We start from the raw sequence: 15,725 nt of genomic DNA, 5'->3' as shown, positions 1-15,725 counted from the left end.
TGCCCCAAGAGGGAACAGTAGCTAATTTTAATTCATTGACAACACCAGCAGAAGAAGAAACATACATTAACTGGTCACAAATACAGTCTGGAAATTGAGAAAGTTTTCTCACCAAGCGAGGTATTTTTTCAAGAAGAAATTTAATCATTCTCTTGAAAGGGTTCCTTTCTGCTGTCTGTGACAGCAGGTGACTAGATTTACTAAGAAATGCCAGATCATTGTCAGATAAAATATCACCACTTCAGTGCTTCAGTTTGGAACACATCCTCAAATATTTGCAATTTGTGCAGGGGAGACACAATAAAAAAAGAGGGTTCCTGCCAAGCAGTAACCAATCCTGCCAGGATGGCCTAAATCTGTTGCCAAGTCAGATCTACCCTTCAAATTCAAACATGAGAACTGCATCTGTAACTTACTCTGCTTGCACTTCCTCTGCTGCTGAGCCTGAAAGGGAAGGTCAGATCACAGCTTCAGGATGGCAATCAATGCTCCTGCGTGAAAGGCAGCTTATTTTTAGCATCTGCAAGATCAAAATGCTAAAGAATTGGCTAATAATTTTGCCTTGCTGAGGGGCTAAGTGATGAAACTGAAGTGTTTACAAAAACTTGGTAAATAACCAAGACTTTGTGCTCCAAATATCCAGAACAGGAAGTACATAGAGACAAACAAATAAGCAAATGGACATAATGGCTCTCTCTCACAAATCTAAACCTCTGAAAGCATTAATTTTACAGGTAGATATCACAGAGACTGGATTTATTAAAGCTCGAAGGAAAAAGCCTAAGAGTTTTTTCCCTTATTTTTTTTAATAGAATCCTGTATTTATACTAATTCAGATAATCCAGGATACAGTCTACAAGTTTACATTAATAATTTTAAGAGCAACTTTATAATCTCATAGAAGCCTGTGCATTGAAAGTCTTCATTTTAAAGAACTAATTGTTTCATGCAGCAGGCCAGTCCCAGCAGGGTGCACACTACTGCTCAGTTTTCTCAGGGTATTTGCTTCAGTCACCACTTTGCTTCACTTGAAATAAAGATGTGGGAGCATAATTGGGAAAGGAGCTACTCCACCACTGTCTTAGAGTCATTTCAAACATTAATTACAGCACTTTACAGTTAAGATGGACCAATATATGTCCTACAGTAAGTCATATGTTCTTGCAAACTCATTATTCTGAGAATTGATTTTTATATACCAAGTTTAGTGTTAGCTGCTTTCTCCCTTTTTCAGCAACCAGTTCAGAAGGACACTCAGACACTTCTGCGGCTTTCAGCATTTAAAAATCTATTTGTATTAAGCAATTATATTTTTTGTTAATTACCAAACTGACCTGCTACTCCATATAACAGTCGAAGCAGAAGTCCTAAGTATCTTGCCAAGCAGAGGGCTGAAAGGGAGTGTGTGACAACCTTGTTAGATCTTGGTCCAGCAGCTTGAGCAATGGTAACAGAATGATTTGTAAGGTATTCACCTCTTCTCAAAGCCTCAGTGAATCATGGAAGCAGCTGTAAGTTTGTACCGTGCTGTCCAAGAAGGCTCCTGACATTTCTTCATCCTACTTCACTGCTCAGGTTGAGAGCTCAGTCAGTCTCTCTTAACTGCCCCATATCACGGGGTAAAATGAGCCAGGAGAACCAAAGCAGCCCTTTTCCAAACAATCAAAATCAACAAGCCAGCCCTAGGAAAACCAAATGGAATGTCTCCTTTCAACCCCCACTTCTGAGCACTGCAGCAGGTCTTCCTGTTCTAAGGGAAGGCTACAACACAGCAACAGTGCCAGTGCTTGAGTGTCCACTTCTCTCCTGGCTGGGGGAGACAGGGTGCTTCCCTACAACAGCCATGTCTCATTCCATGACCAGGGAAGGTGGCATGATGCCCTGACCTTTCTGCTGAGTGGGTGGCAGAGAGGGTACTCATTTGGGACAGGGAACAGGATTCAAATCTGTAACACAGAGACAGGTATGTGACACTTTTTTCAAGACAAGTTATCTCGGCACATTTCCTTTTTCTCTACATCATCTTCTGATGTCCCCTGGAACTTCTGGAATAAATAAGCTGACTTATCTAAAGGATCCTGTCAGACATTAAAGGATACTGTTCCCTACTAATCACACTCCAGGCACAGATGGGAAAACAATTGCTATAGTTACCTCACTACCAAAAATATCTTTAAACAAAATAAGGCCACATAAATAAACTGAGATAATACAGAAGAGTAAAGGTCCTAGAGAATTTTCACTGACTTGATTTACTGTAAAAGCTGCAGGATCCTCCTAAAGGGGACTGGGGAGCCATAACAAAGAACCTCACAAACATTTTAGAAGCAACAAGTTCTTTTTCATAAACTGCCTGAAGCAGCTAAAATAATGATCTTGCATAATGAGAAAGGAACAATTAGAAACTTCTAGTCCCACAGGCAGCCTATTGTCTCATTAAAGTGTTGCAGAATTTCTCTGACATTTAGAAACAAACTGGACAGATTTCCCACTTGCAGAAAGTGGGAAAGGGCCTTCTATCTATTAAAGCAACAGCACAAAAAATACCTTTTCCTATAGCAATTTCAGTACCAGTTTTCTGTTCATTGACAAAGAGCTTTGTGAGAATGATTTGTTGGATTGAGGTTGTTAAATTTTTCAAAGGATTAAGAGACAGATTATTAGAGTAAGACAGATCCCTCTGAAATCTTCATGTCTGTTTAGCCAAAAGAAAAAAATTCCATGTACCTCCAGAGTGATTTTTTACCTGTAAAGCAGTAGGAAAATTTCTTACCAATTCTAGCTGTACATGCTCCACAGAACAAGGGGCTGTGTGAGGCACTCTCCCCTGGGACAGCGATCACCATCCTGGCTTGTAGGTCAGTCAGCCCTGTCTCCCTCCTACATACACTCCCCCTGGATCCTACACAGCCCTTGATCAGTGACTGGGCAGCTTGGCTGTTCTTCCTGCATGTCTGGTCTTTCCCTTGGAAACTCTGCTTTATTTAACTACTTAGCAAGTGACGGATCTGATTTCTTGTTGTTCTCCTGGCAGCCAAGCAGGACCCATCCTTCCTGCAGCTTCTCTCAGAGAAGGTTCTGAGCAGCCACAGCAGAGGACCAGCCAAAAAAGCTGCTCACTGAGCATCTGGGATAAGAGAGGAAGCCAGCAGCTCCCTCCAGGAACAGCCCAGCACAGAGGTTGGGCACTAGAGCAGAAGACTATGTGAGCACAGAGCATTAACAGTCCTTCAGGAAGAGAAGGAAGAAATAACAGAGGTGAGTGAGGTCAGAAAGAGAAAGAAACAAAGAAATTTAGCAAGGATGCTTTATCTTAAAAAGGAGTAGGAGTTCATTTTCTCCAGATACACACAGTATGTGCAGGGATTGCTTTGGGGCTAATTCTGTGTGCTCAGCCTGGGTCTGTGTAGCACCAGTTGGGCAAGTGGCCTTAGAGCTACAGCTGAGCCTTCAATTCCTGCAGAATATTCCCCTAAATGTGTGGCCTCATGTTGCTTTAACAGTCCCGAATTCCACACGAAGAGATTTAATATTAAAGAACAATAGTCAGCCCTAACACTTGGGGTTGTGCTGTGCCAAAGCATAATACGATTATAAATTCCATTCATTTACAGGAGTATTCCAATAGGACCATTTACTGCCAGAAGGATTACTGTTAGCTAAAAATACTTTGTACAGGGAACTCATGAATTTATTCCTTTGATTACAACCTTCATTTATATGAGAACCTGAAAGAAGGTCTAAGGGCACAGAATTAGGGAGAAAGTGTCTGGGGCTGCCCACCAGGCCTCAGTAGACGACAGAATATTAATTTAGCATAAATAAGGCATAACAGGAACACAGAAGAGGTACTCTGATTTGAAAGACTGCTCTCTGCTAATGTTCTCAGGTTGTAAAATCTGTCTTATGAAAAAGGACTTCATCATTCTGAACAAACTTAAACATTTTCCAAAGTAGAGAGATTTTCCTAAAAGATAGTTCAAGGAACTGGTTACACACAAATTGCTGAGTATTTCATTGTGTGCCCTGGTATTCCCCCAAATTCATCCTGGTGTCGCTTTGCCTGTGCCACACAATGCCTCCTTAGGAATGATCCAAACTATGACACGCAACAGCCACCACTCCAGACTCCAATTCAGCATCTGTACCTTTTCCTCAGGGTTCACATGAGAACTTTTCACTGATTTCAATCCCTCTACAACAATGGGGAAAAAAAGTCTTCACAGAGAAAGCATCACACACAACTGCACACGGTATGTGCAGGAGTATTCCAAGAGGGATATTTACTATAAGGAGGATTATGATTACCTACAAATACCTCGTGCAGGGAGCTAATTTATTCCTGTCATTACAGACTTTATTTACATAGAAGTACAAGTGTGTAAGTTCAGCAGTGCAACATTTGAGACAACATTTGCTCCTCGATTGCTGACAACCAATTAGGGTTTTTTTCAGCGAGGTTTTTAAGTCACAACATTTTTATTTCATCAGGAGCTCCTGCCAACCATTCACATCAGCATTTTGATGGGAAAACAGATGCAGTTCCTCTCACTGGAATCTCTCACACATAGGGAAGTCTGATATCAAATCAACAGCAGGTTCTGGCTCATTTCAGAAATCGAGGTGGATCAAACTGCTTCAGTTACTCGGTGACAGGAAAGTAAGAAAAAGTTCCAACTTACCACCCCACCTCCTGCTGAGTGAACCAGCACAGACATGCCTTCCCTCAGGTTAGCAACCTCAAAGAGCATCATGTAGGCAGTTACAAAGTTCATGGGAAATGCAGCAGCTTCAGAAAAACTCATGTCATCTGGGATCTTGTAAACAAATTCTACTGGGGTACAGACTACTTCAGCCCAGGCATTGTAGTTTACAAAAGCCATGACTCTGTCTCCAATCTACAAACAAAGAAGAAAACAACATTGACAATATGATTGTGATTGAAACTGTAGAGAGAAACTTGTTAAGACCTTCTACATTTCTGTTCAAGCTGTGGGTCACTCACTGGCTGACTATGAAGAAAATGGTCCTCCACATCTTTGGCAAAGTAGCAGTTAAGATGCTCAGCTTTGGGCTTTTACCAATTTTTTAATTTAGCAAAAATAACCAGATCATCTTTTGCTAGCAAAAGAGCTCCTAAATTACAAATGTAAACAATGAAACCAGCATTCTTACTAATAACTTGCTCAAAGACAGAAACAAGGGGGAAAGGTTATAATTATATTGATGAGATGCATGGAATAAAGAAAATTATGCCTAAGATAATTTTCACTTTGTTTTCTCAGTCCTCACACCAATTTAGAGCTACTTTCCTCTGGGTGGATTGAGCAGGGGAGGCCTTGTACTCTGGTAGATGGAGCACATGAAAGGGTTCAGAAAGCACTCAGAAAATAACACCATCTGTATCCATTCTCTATTTTTATTATCTTATTAACTGATTCTACCAGTACATACCCATGATTGTCATTTCTACAGCCACGTATCAGAGCACAATTTGATCCCGCAACATCAAATCAGCCACCTTAAACATCAAAAATATACCTCTGGATTTTAAGGCACTACGAAATCTACAAAGTGAATTTCACAGGATTTAAAGGAGCAGTGAAATGTTATCTTTGAATGCAACATTTCTCTACTCAGTTTCTTTGAAAAATACATGGTAGTGTGGAGAAGTAAAGATTTTCTGTAAATATTAGATATAGTTGGTTGCTCCTCAGAGCTTTCAGAGGTGCAGGCACATCAGGTTCATATGTTTGCCTATGGCCTTCATTGCAGCTTCAGGTTTTTAAAACAGAGATACTGACTCTCCACAGGTGGACAAGAATAACAACAAGGCAACAGGAGCTCTGAGGCTTCTGCAGGGGTACAACCTTAAAGCAGAAATTGAGCTGCTGGGGCTATGAGGGAGAGCCACAGTGAGCAAACGTTTGTCCAGTGTATATTAAAACCTTCACAGGCACAATTCTCACAAATACTCCATAATGGCTTGTCACCAGCAGCCCCTACACACCTCTTTCCTTGCCTTAGCCCCTTTGCCTTTCTAGATTACACCAACAAAACCAGCATCCTTAACCATGAAAGGAGCTCTTCAATGGAGCCACAGTATAACTCAGGAATAGCAAACTTCAGGTCTTTATGTTTTAACTAAAACTAACAGCAGCTGTCCCTCTAAAATAACTTTGCTTACCTGCCTTATACTCTCTTACATTCTACTAATACCTCTAATGCTTTATAAACACTACAGGTGTGAAATAAAGCACAATACTTTTGCCTTCAGGCAAATGTTTACAGCACAAGCACATTTTGGTCTCCCAAGTACTTGTCATCACTTTGGCTTTGGGATATCTCAGGTTTGCTAAAAGCTAAGGTGCTGCTGACAGCTCTGAAGGGTTTGTCTCTTTTAGAATGAGAATGCTGAAACAGAACTGTCACTCCAATTTCACTGAGATGCCCCCTCCTTTTGAAAAACATTCAAATTAACAATGCCTCAGTGGTAACCACTCTGTGGTTCCCTCCTGCACTTAAGAGAAGTGTCTAAAATATAAAGGCTGCTGGGGCTAATTAGTGCAGATGTTAACATGCCCTGTATCCTTGCCATAAACCATAAATGATTACCAAAAAGAATGCAGAGAAGTCCCTCTTGGTGATTCCCAAGGGATTTCTTAGTAACAATACACACCACATTTTACCACAAATATATGGGCTATACAGAGCCCAGTCATCACGTCAGATTAGACCTCAGTTCCTGAGAATCATCCCCCCAACTGGAGAGAAATCAGGCCTGATACAGCAGAGATGATTAGAAACCACCTTTCTCTTTTCTCTTTAAATGGGAGAAGGAATAGGCATTACACATTATTCCACAAAAAAGACAGTAACTGGATGGCAATATCTCAGGTAGCACAGACTAAGGGTCTGTAAGACTTTTTTACAGGGCGCAAAATGCCCACGACTTTAAACAGGACTTGAACTAGAGTAGATCTACAAAGGGAAAGAAGGCCAGAAGATATAGGGTGCAATCTTTGTCATTCCTGCCATTGCTCTGGACAGAGGTAACAACATATGCCAAGGGGACACCAAGCATCTGGTGTGCTCCCATTCTGTGCAAGAATTCCATAAAGAAACCAACAGAACGTTCTTGCATCTTCCTCATGGCACGTTCTCCTGCTGATGGATTCACACCTACACACAGGAGTGGCTCTGAGTGTCGACCCTTCTTCTGGATCACTCAAACACTACCATGCAGATCACATGCAAAAAATAAAATACCATGGCTTGTTTCAATTACAGGGAGTACACCAGTGCACAGACACGTTCCACAGTCAGAACAAAGATGTAATTCTAAAAAAAGACACAATATATTCAGTCAGGTGCCATGTTATTCAAACAAGCACCATATGCTGTAACCTCATGATGCCCTTTAAAAATATCAAGAACTTCTAAAATGAGAATGCTGATCTAGAGCAGAGACTTTCTATACTCCTCTCATAAAATATTCTGTGACATGGAGCATAACTATAAAACACAGATGCTAGAGTGGAACTACTGAGGCAGGAGTGTTTTTCAAACAGCAAAATTATTGTTCAGTTATTGCTTGTAGTAAAATACATTGAAAGACCATGACTTGTTTCAAGGCAGAGATGGGGCAGGAGGGGGACAGAGAGAAATGTCCTAAGAAGACCTCATCACTGAGCCACTACTTGGAGCTAACCTGGCCATTATATTCATTCAACTGAGAAATTTTACAGCTTTTTAGAAGTGCAAAATGTTATCTTTAAATGAAAATATCTATATTTATTTTTACCTTCTTAAGATGTAATAAGAATTCAGAAAATGTGATTACTTGATGACATGACTGACTCCACAAATACCTAAGATAGGACTGACATGTATTAACTCAGGTTTTATTTCCAAAATTTTCTACCTACTCAGGAAATAAAGTGCAAGACTGAAGAGAATACAGATGTTTACTATCAATAAAAGAATAGAAGGCAGGACAAAATGCTGTTTATATGTTATAAGAGATACAAAAGAGTCCATAAACAGTTATGAAAGCTTTATGATATACACTAACTATTTCTCACTTATCACATTCTGTTAGGTGAAATGGATCCCTTTCCTGAGCAATCAGAACAAGTCCTATACCCAGAATCAGGGTCCAAATTTAATCTGCATCTCCTCAATGCACACAATTGTAAGAAGCAATGCTTATTGCAGATGGGGCTCTTGCTAATTCAAGATCAAAAGTTGGAACTAGAATCAGCAGCACCTTGACTTTGAGGAAAAAAGCAGTGATGACAGCAAATACAGCCAAGAAAAGAAACTCAACAAGGTAATTTAATTGCTTTCACTTTAGTAGAAGACATCAGTTATGCTTTCCAGTTCCTGTTTAGCCATCAGGATACACACATGGCAGAAGTGACTTTTCAGGAGGGATTTTAAAGAGATGACAGTGGCAGCTTCAGAAACTAATTCCAGAGGTCATTCTCATGCTTGGGAAGCAGCAAGGAAAAATTGACCTTTCAAACCTCAACAGGGTGGTGAAGGCTCCTGTCACTGGCACAGCAGAAGGGACGAGGGACAACAGAGTGAACTGGTGATTATTTATATGAGACTTATATATCCCACTATGAAAATAAAAAAATATTACCTCAAATCCTTTCACACTGTCTCCAAGAGCTTCTACGATTCCAGAACATTCAAACCCAGGAACAAGTGGCGTCTTGGGAGGGTTGTCGATGTTCCCCTGTCGCACCATCAGATCAATGAAGTTCAAACCACTGTAAGACACAGGAAAAATAAAATCAAGACTATTGCCACAGATGAAAGCAGAGGAGGAAAACCTGAGCTAAGGGATGGGAAAACCAGGAAACTTCAGGGCAGCATTAAAAAGCTCTGCAGGGACCCAGCAGACATTCCTACTCCCTGTACTCTGTGCCTCGGGGGCCTCGGGCAGAGGGTGCCCGTGCCAGGCAACCACATCTGCCATCAGCCCCAAGCTTACCAGACTGTTTAGGAGTCACACAGGGCACTTAAAAATTCAATACAGGGAAACATAATTTCTATGAATGCATTACTAGCTGGCAAGTAAACTCAGGTCAATTTAAGAATAAAATCCCAAACCTCACCGTTTATAGATATCTTGGGCTAAGAAGCTACATGATGTAACTGTCCTAACTTCTGATGTGACCCCAGGAATGCATCTTGTATTTGTTCCAGGCAGGAGTCCAAACTTTTACATGAACTTATTAAGTACCAGATAGCAAATAGCCTCTTGTTTTAAAACTGTTCCTTCCTGGATCACATTTGAGCAGTTCTGCAAAAGTTATTTAGGTCTTTGAAGTCCTCAGGGTTGCTGCTCAGAAAAAAATACACATCTTCCCCTGTAGTTTCAGTTTTGCAAAAATCTTAAAGCACCTTTGATTTGTCTTTTGTATTCTATCCAATTTTATTAAGGAAAATTTTGTGGTTTTCTAGGCAGCCACAATAAAAGGCACCACTTATCTACTATGTGCGTATACTGATTACTGGCCTTAATGCCATAGTTAAAACTTTAAAACTCCTAACTAGTTAGAATACATCTCAGCATTAATCCACTACCCCAAAACACAGCCCTGTATTTGTTGTTAGCCAAACACACAGCCAGTCCTACTCACACATATGATCCCAGCAACTGCGTGGACACGTAACGTTACTGACGTGCACAAGGATTTATTAGATGGAGCCTTAGTCAGACACTAATCAAGACACAAACAGATTGAACAGACCCATCCAATTAAAAGACAGAGTAGACACACAGCCTAAGCACAAAGACAACACAGCATTCATGGGATGTAGGTCACTGGGGAGAGGGAGGGAAATCCCACCAAATGTAAGCATTCATAATTATGGTGGAGGGTTTAAGAGCAACCTGAACTCATAACTTTCAACATGCTCATACAGCAAGCTTATAATATCAACCAGATGGAAGGTTAGTAAAGGTTTTCACACAGTTAAGTTGGAAGGTTTGAAATTATTTTGGAAAGGTCACTTCTTATCCAGTGGCTAAGACCACCTCCTTACATCGCTGCTGTAATGTTGATAATGAAAGAGAAATTCCATTCCAAACAGCAAAACGCATGTAAGGAAGTCATCATCTGGGGGAGAGGACCAAAAAAACAGACAAAAAAAACCCCAAAACACACCACAAACCCAGAACCCCCACAACACTGATGGTGGCAATCACTGTCTGTGCACGTTAACTTCAGGCCTTTTGAATACGTGCAAAAAGGGCACAGTTTCTTGCAGTTGTGTTTTTGATCCTAAATCAAGAGCTGGATGCAAACGAAGATGGGGAGGATGCTAATTACCATAAGGTTCTGCAAGAACCTTTCTGTGACAGAGTAGGGATGTCTCTCTGAACTGCACAAGACTGGATTACCTGTGCAGGAAAGGTTTAAAATTATCAGATCTCATGCTTTTTATCCAGGAGCACCCATACTATATGATCAAGACACTGATAAAGTGTCTGCTACTCTGTTACACTTAGGATTCCTTTTAACTGCTGCAGTTTTTGTAAAGAGCTGTTACCTCACAGTTATAGAGTCAGAGGGTCACTTCTGCCTCATTCCTCATGACGCACATGTACAGTGGCACAAGGAAGAAATAATTATAAGAGAGAAAAGAAAAACACAGGGAGGTAATTACAGGGCACCATTCCTTATTCACACCCCCATATGAACTACTGCTTTGGTTTGTCTCATCGTTTAAACAATATGTATATTAATGTTCTGCTGCCTGCAAATTACAGTACAAACAAATACAGCAATTTCAACTGCTTCATCATTATCAATCAAAAATTGTTTCAGGAAATATACAAAGCTGTGACTCAGCTTGGACATCAATGGCTGTTCCATTTCTTAGTCACTGAACGAGGCTAACACATGACTCATCTCAGCTGACACATTTTCAATTGGATCATTGATATTCCAGACCTTCAAAGGAATTATTCATCTGGCTTAGTGCTAATAGCAACATATCCTCCATTTCTAGTACCATACTACAAAATGTGTACATATGACCTAAGTGGTTTTCATCCCCAGGGAATTCAGAGACCACGCAAAACTTTCACTTTTTACTGGTGTATACTATTTATTGTGCAAGGTGCACGTTGTTCTTAAAATAAAGATTATTTTTCTCCATCAATCTGTCCAGAAAAATAGTAATCATCTACAATGATGGTCAACTGCAAAGCTGATACAACTGAAAACATGATTTGTACCACGTATTGATGACCAGAGCAGCCCATTTTCGGTGTGCTCAGCACTGCATCCATCAACATGTGCACGCTGCCCTGGGCAAAGCCAACAGCTCTCTCACTCGGTCTCCCAGACTACAGCCCAACTCCATCATCATCCCGATCAATCTCCTGCATTTACAGGCTTGGGTCAAGAAGATTGGCAAATTGATTTTGCTTTGCTTGGAAGCACACTTTGGTGACCAGGTCACATTTCAAGCCCCGTGGTTGACTCCAGTCAGGAATGACAAGCAGATGCCATACAGCCTTCAGGCTCCCTCTGGCTCCGAGGGAAGCTTCCCAAACACACGTGGCATTGTGCAACCTGGCAGTTAACTAAGGAGCACTGATGTCAAACAGCACGTGTGCAACTCACACAGCTCACTACTGACACTGCAACCCTGGAGAGCAACGGCAGCTGTAGCAGAGCTGAATATTTCTGTTTTACAGCCAAGTGTTCTTGTGCAGGTAATTTGCTATTTGTGATACACACAGAGATACTGCTCTGATGAAAGTGGAATTCATACAGGCACTGGAGAGTGCTGTAAACCCCTCAGTTATTTAAAGGGATATGTCCAAGTACTCAGAACATTTTTAAGTTTTGCATGTTAACTTCTGTTAAACCAGTGGCTGAGAAAAAAACAGATCACTCAGCAAACAAGACAGACTGTTCTCAAATGGAATTACAGCCCTGCTTGATAGCAAAATGAGCTTCCCAGCAGCTACTATGCTACCATTCTTACATTCAATTAGCAGAGAATTTCTTGCTTTTTCCCGTGTGACCAGTGGAGAGAAAAAAAAAAAGAGTGCAAAAAAATCTCAACTCTTTATTTATTAGTCCTTATTCAGATTGATGGATATCACAATAAGCAACACCTTGGCATGGAGAATACTCACACAGGTCACAAATCTTATGATCCCCTCAAGTACACGATGAAAAACCCAGTGTCTGAACAGGTCAAGACACAGTTACCTTAACCTACCAGCATATTCCAAGATCTGAGGCACATCCACTGGATACATCATTCAAAGGAAGCTTACTGCCCCATACCAGCAAAATTTTTAATGCAAGTTACTTCTAAAGTAAACAATTTGGCCTTCACCTTGGAATTTATCTTCCAGAAGCACCATGTTTTCACATAGCAGAAGAGGACAACAGAAGATACATCCCTGCCTAGACAAAATTAATTCAGTCTTTGGTACATCAAGTTGTGTAATAAGATCCTAATGTTGCTTCTTTCACTTAAAAGAATTAATCCCATTTTCATGAAGGAACACGTGCACTAAGAACCGGTGATCTAGGAAAAACAACAGTCTGCTGCGATTTTCTGGGAGTTTAAAAAAAAAGCCATCTAGGAAAGCTCGCTCAAGGATGCTGCCAGACCGCAGCCACTTGTCACCTGGGCACAGGGACTAACACTGATAAGTTCTCCCGAGCTCCAGCCGCGCTGCCACACCAGCTCCAGAGAAAAAAGGATGGTGACCTAAGTGATTCCCAGCAGAAAAACAACAGCCACTGTCAGAAGGGAAAGGGGGACGGGTGCTGAGCAATACACACAAGCTGCTATCCACATTTCTCAAAGAAAACAAATCCCTGAATGCAGCCGGCCGGGTTTTTCCCCTCGTTTCTCTCAGCTAATACCGTGAAATTCAACGGCAATTTTTCCCCCTTCGCAGCTGCTGCCGAGCGCACACAGACCCCTGCCCGGACCAGGGCGGCCCGAGCTGAGCCCCGACCCGGGGGAAGGGACGGGGAGCAGCGGGAGCGGGGCTCCCCCCGCGGGGAAGCCACAGGTGAGGGAAGCCGGAGCGACAGCCGGGGGGGCTGCGAGCCCGGGGATGCCCCGCGGCAGGAACACGCGGGACCCCCGCCCCGCTCCCCGCCCGGCCCCGCGGGGGTCCCGCACCGCGCCCGCCCCCCGCCACCGCCCGCGGGGGAAAAGAGAGGGCGAGGGGCGATACTAGACCAGGCTTTGACGCGGATCTTCAGCTCGCCCTCCTGCGGCTCCGGCATGGCTTTCTTGGACACGCGGAGCTTGTTGAGCCCGCCGAAGGCGGACAGCACCACGGCTCGCATCTCCTTCGCGTCCCCGGCGCGCAGGCTGCCGGCCGCGCCGCCCTCGGCCGCCTCCTTGCCGCCCTCCTTCTCGATCATCTGCTCCGTCTCCTCGGCTCGCTGCGCTCCCTCCTTGGCCATGGCGGGGCTGCGGCGGCTCCCGCGGTGCCGGCGCGGTGCGGAGCGGAATGGCCGCGGAGCGCCCGGGCCCGCCCGCCGCACTGCACCGGCTGCGCTGCGCCGTCCGCCCGCCCCCGCGGGGCCGCCGGGCCGGGGGCAGCGCCCCGCACCGCGCCCCTGCGGTGCACAGGCACAGAGTCACGGAACGGATGAGGCTGGGAGAGACCTCTGCGAGTCCAACTTGTGACCAAACACCACCTTGTCAGCTGGAGCAGAGCACTGAGCGCCACGTCCAGTCTTTCCTCAAACACCTCCACGGGGATGGAGACTCCACCACCTCCCTAGGCAGTCCATTGCAATGTCTAATCTCCCCTTCTGTGAAGAAATTCCTCCTAAGGTCCAACCTAAATCTCCCCTGGTGCAGCTTTAGTACATCCTCTCTTCTGTCACTCGTTACCTCACCCGACCCACACCTGGCTACACCCCTCTTTCAGGTAGTTGTAGGGAGCCATAAGGTCACCCTTCTTCTCCAGGCTAAAGAGAAGAGCCTCCTCCTCTCCAGGCTAAACAACCCCATTGTCCCCTTAGGCCAGGGTACAGCCCAAAGCCCCCGGGAGCTGGGCGTGGGGGCAGGTGAAAGGCTGGCTGGTCACACCATCCACTCTGTCATTCCGTGGCATCATGGATTAAGTCTCCACTCGAGGTGCCCAGATCTTGAGCCTCACTGGGGAGCCTGGTGTGCAAAGTTGCTCCTTCCCCATTCCTTGTCCTGGAGCTGTTCTTGGGGCCAAACCAATGAACACTTAGCATCAGAAAAACCATACATGAGGCAGCTGCCTCACGACTGATTCATGCACAGAAATACAAGCTTGAGACTGCTGTAATGCACTTTTAAGCCTTTATACTGCAGGTCTTTTCCTGTGATCGATGCCGGTCTCTGCTGTTCCTGTGGGGAGCTTAATCCTTTAATGGGAGCACAGGGCATAGGACACTCACCAGCTGGAGCTTCCAGGGACTGGCCTGGTTTGAAGCCCTAACAAGGCTCAGGCATCAGCCATTTAGCTCTGTGTTAATGATGGTCAGTGCTTGCAGCCTCACCTGGGATAGGTGAGCCTGGATTTTGAGGGATTGCTAGTTGTGGTTCCATGGATGTTGACAGAGCGCCTGTTGAGTTTGGTATTAGACCCCTGCATCAGTTTGTTGATGGCCCCATGGTCTGAGTAAATCTGCTTCTCACATGCCTAAAATTATATATTTATGGAGTTTCAAAATTCATTGCACCATGCTCTGTGCATGGCAAGTGTTCCTGCAGACCTCTCTCTGGACACAGTTCTCCCACCAAGCCCCTTGCAGCAACTGAGTTTCAAGACCTCTCTGACTTCTGTTAGGGATTATCACCACCATCTCTTTAGGCTGTGAATTTGTAGTGATCTGAGTTCATCACCAATATTCCCTAATTTCACTATATGCATTTATTTCATCTTGGGTCATGTATTCAGTGTTCAAGTAGTAAAAGGAAGCAAAAAACCTTGGGAATGTCTTAGCTATAGTGAGTAATGGAGTAAAATATTTTCATTCACATTAACAAAGTGAGATAGTGGAGGAATGGGTAGAGTTTACATATTCCTTTGTACTTTTTATATAACACTTTTGTTTTTTTTCTGTCTAGTCTCTTTGCGGACAAAGTATTTTTTAAAGGCCATTTCTGAGAATTTGTCATCTAAGCCTGTCATAAGTGAAGCAGTAAACAAATACCTGTTAGGAACAAGGGAGAAGGAGTACTAACCTCAGGGAAGCTTCACTAGCTTTGTTATCTCAAGAAGCTCAAACAGATTTTATCAGAAGTGAAGTCTGATGCCTTAAACACCTCTTACCTTGTCCTTAAGATATGTTTTGGACAAAGATTCAGAACCAGCTCATTAACACCATCAAGAATTTTCTGAGTGATGTGTTAAAGTGATGGCATCCACTTCATTCTAAGTAACTCTGTGGATGGATCAAACAGTTTTACAGGTCAGGAACCTTTTTTCCTCTCTTGCTCCCCTGGTAATACCATGAATATCCCTTCCCTGTTCCCTACACTTGGCTGGTTCAGTGCTGTAACAGGGAATACAAAGTTCTGTCACTTTAGATCTGGCCATTTGAATGCATGACCAGGCGGGAAGCAGCTGAATAAAGAATAACATGCATTTGACTCCAGATGATTCACTCAGCTGGCATCTTGTTACAGTTCTAACTCAAATGAATGGTGAAGTGCAGAATGACTGGGGAAAG

At 43.3% G+C, this 15,725-nt stretch overlaps 1 protein-coding gene across 1 annotated transcript in view; it reads right to left on the bottom strand.

The window, feature by feature from the left end:
* The window catches only part of VAT1L (vesicle amine transport 1 like), a 55,210-nt gene extending 41,635 nt beyond the window's left edge, over window positions 1–13,575 (bottom strand). Inside the window, exons 1-3 of the mRNA XM_017828830.1 lie at window positions 13,243–13,575; window positions 8,651–8,780; window positions 4,683–4,898 (exon numbers count right to left, since the gene is read on the bottom strand). Of these exons, the coding sequence (XP_017684319.1) occupies window positions 4,683–4,898; window positions 8,651–8,780; window positions 13,243–13,472 (576 nt within the window). The 5' untranslated portion in view covers window positions 13,473–13,575. The remainder of the gene's footprint in view (window positions 1–4,682; window positions 4,899–8,650; window positions 8,781–13,242) is intronic.
* Window positions 13,576–15,725: the final 2,150 nt, after the last annotated feature.

Source organism: Lepidothrix coronata, unplaced genomic scaffold, assembly GCF_001604755.1.
Source record: "Lepidothrix coronata isolate B3197 unplaced genomic scaffold, Lepidothrix_coronata-1.0 Scaffold153, whole genome shotgun sequence".
Classification (NCBI taxonomy): domain Eukaryota; kingdom Metazoa; phylum Chordata; class Aves; order Passeriformes; family Pipridae; genus Lepidothrix; species Lepidothrix coronata.
The sequence above is the reverse complement of the archived record's forward strand: the minus strand, read 5'-3'. Positions and strand labels throughout refer to the sequence as shown.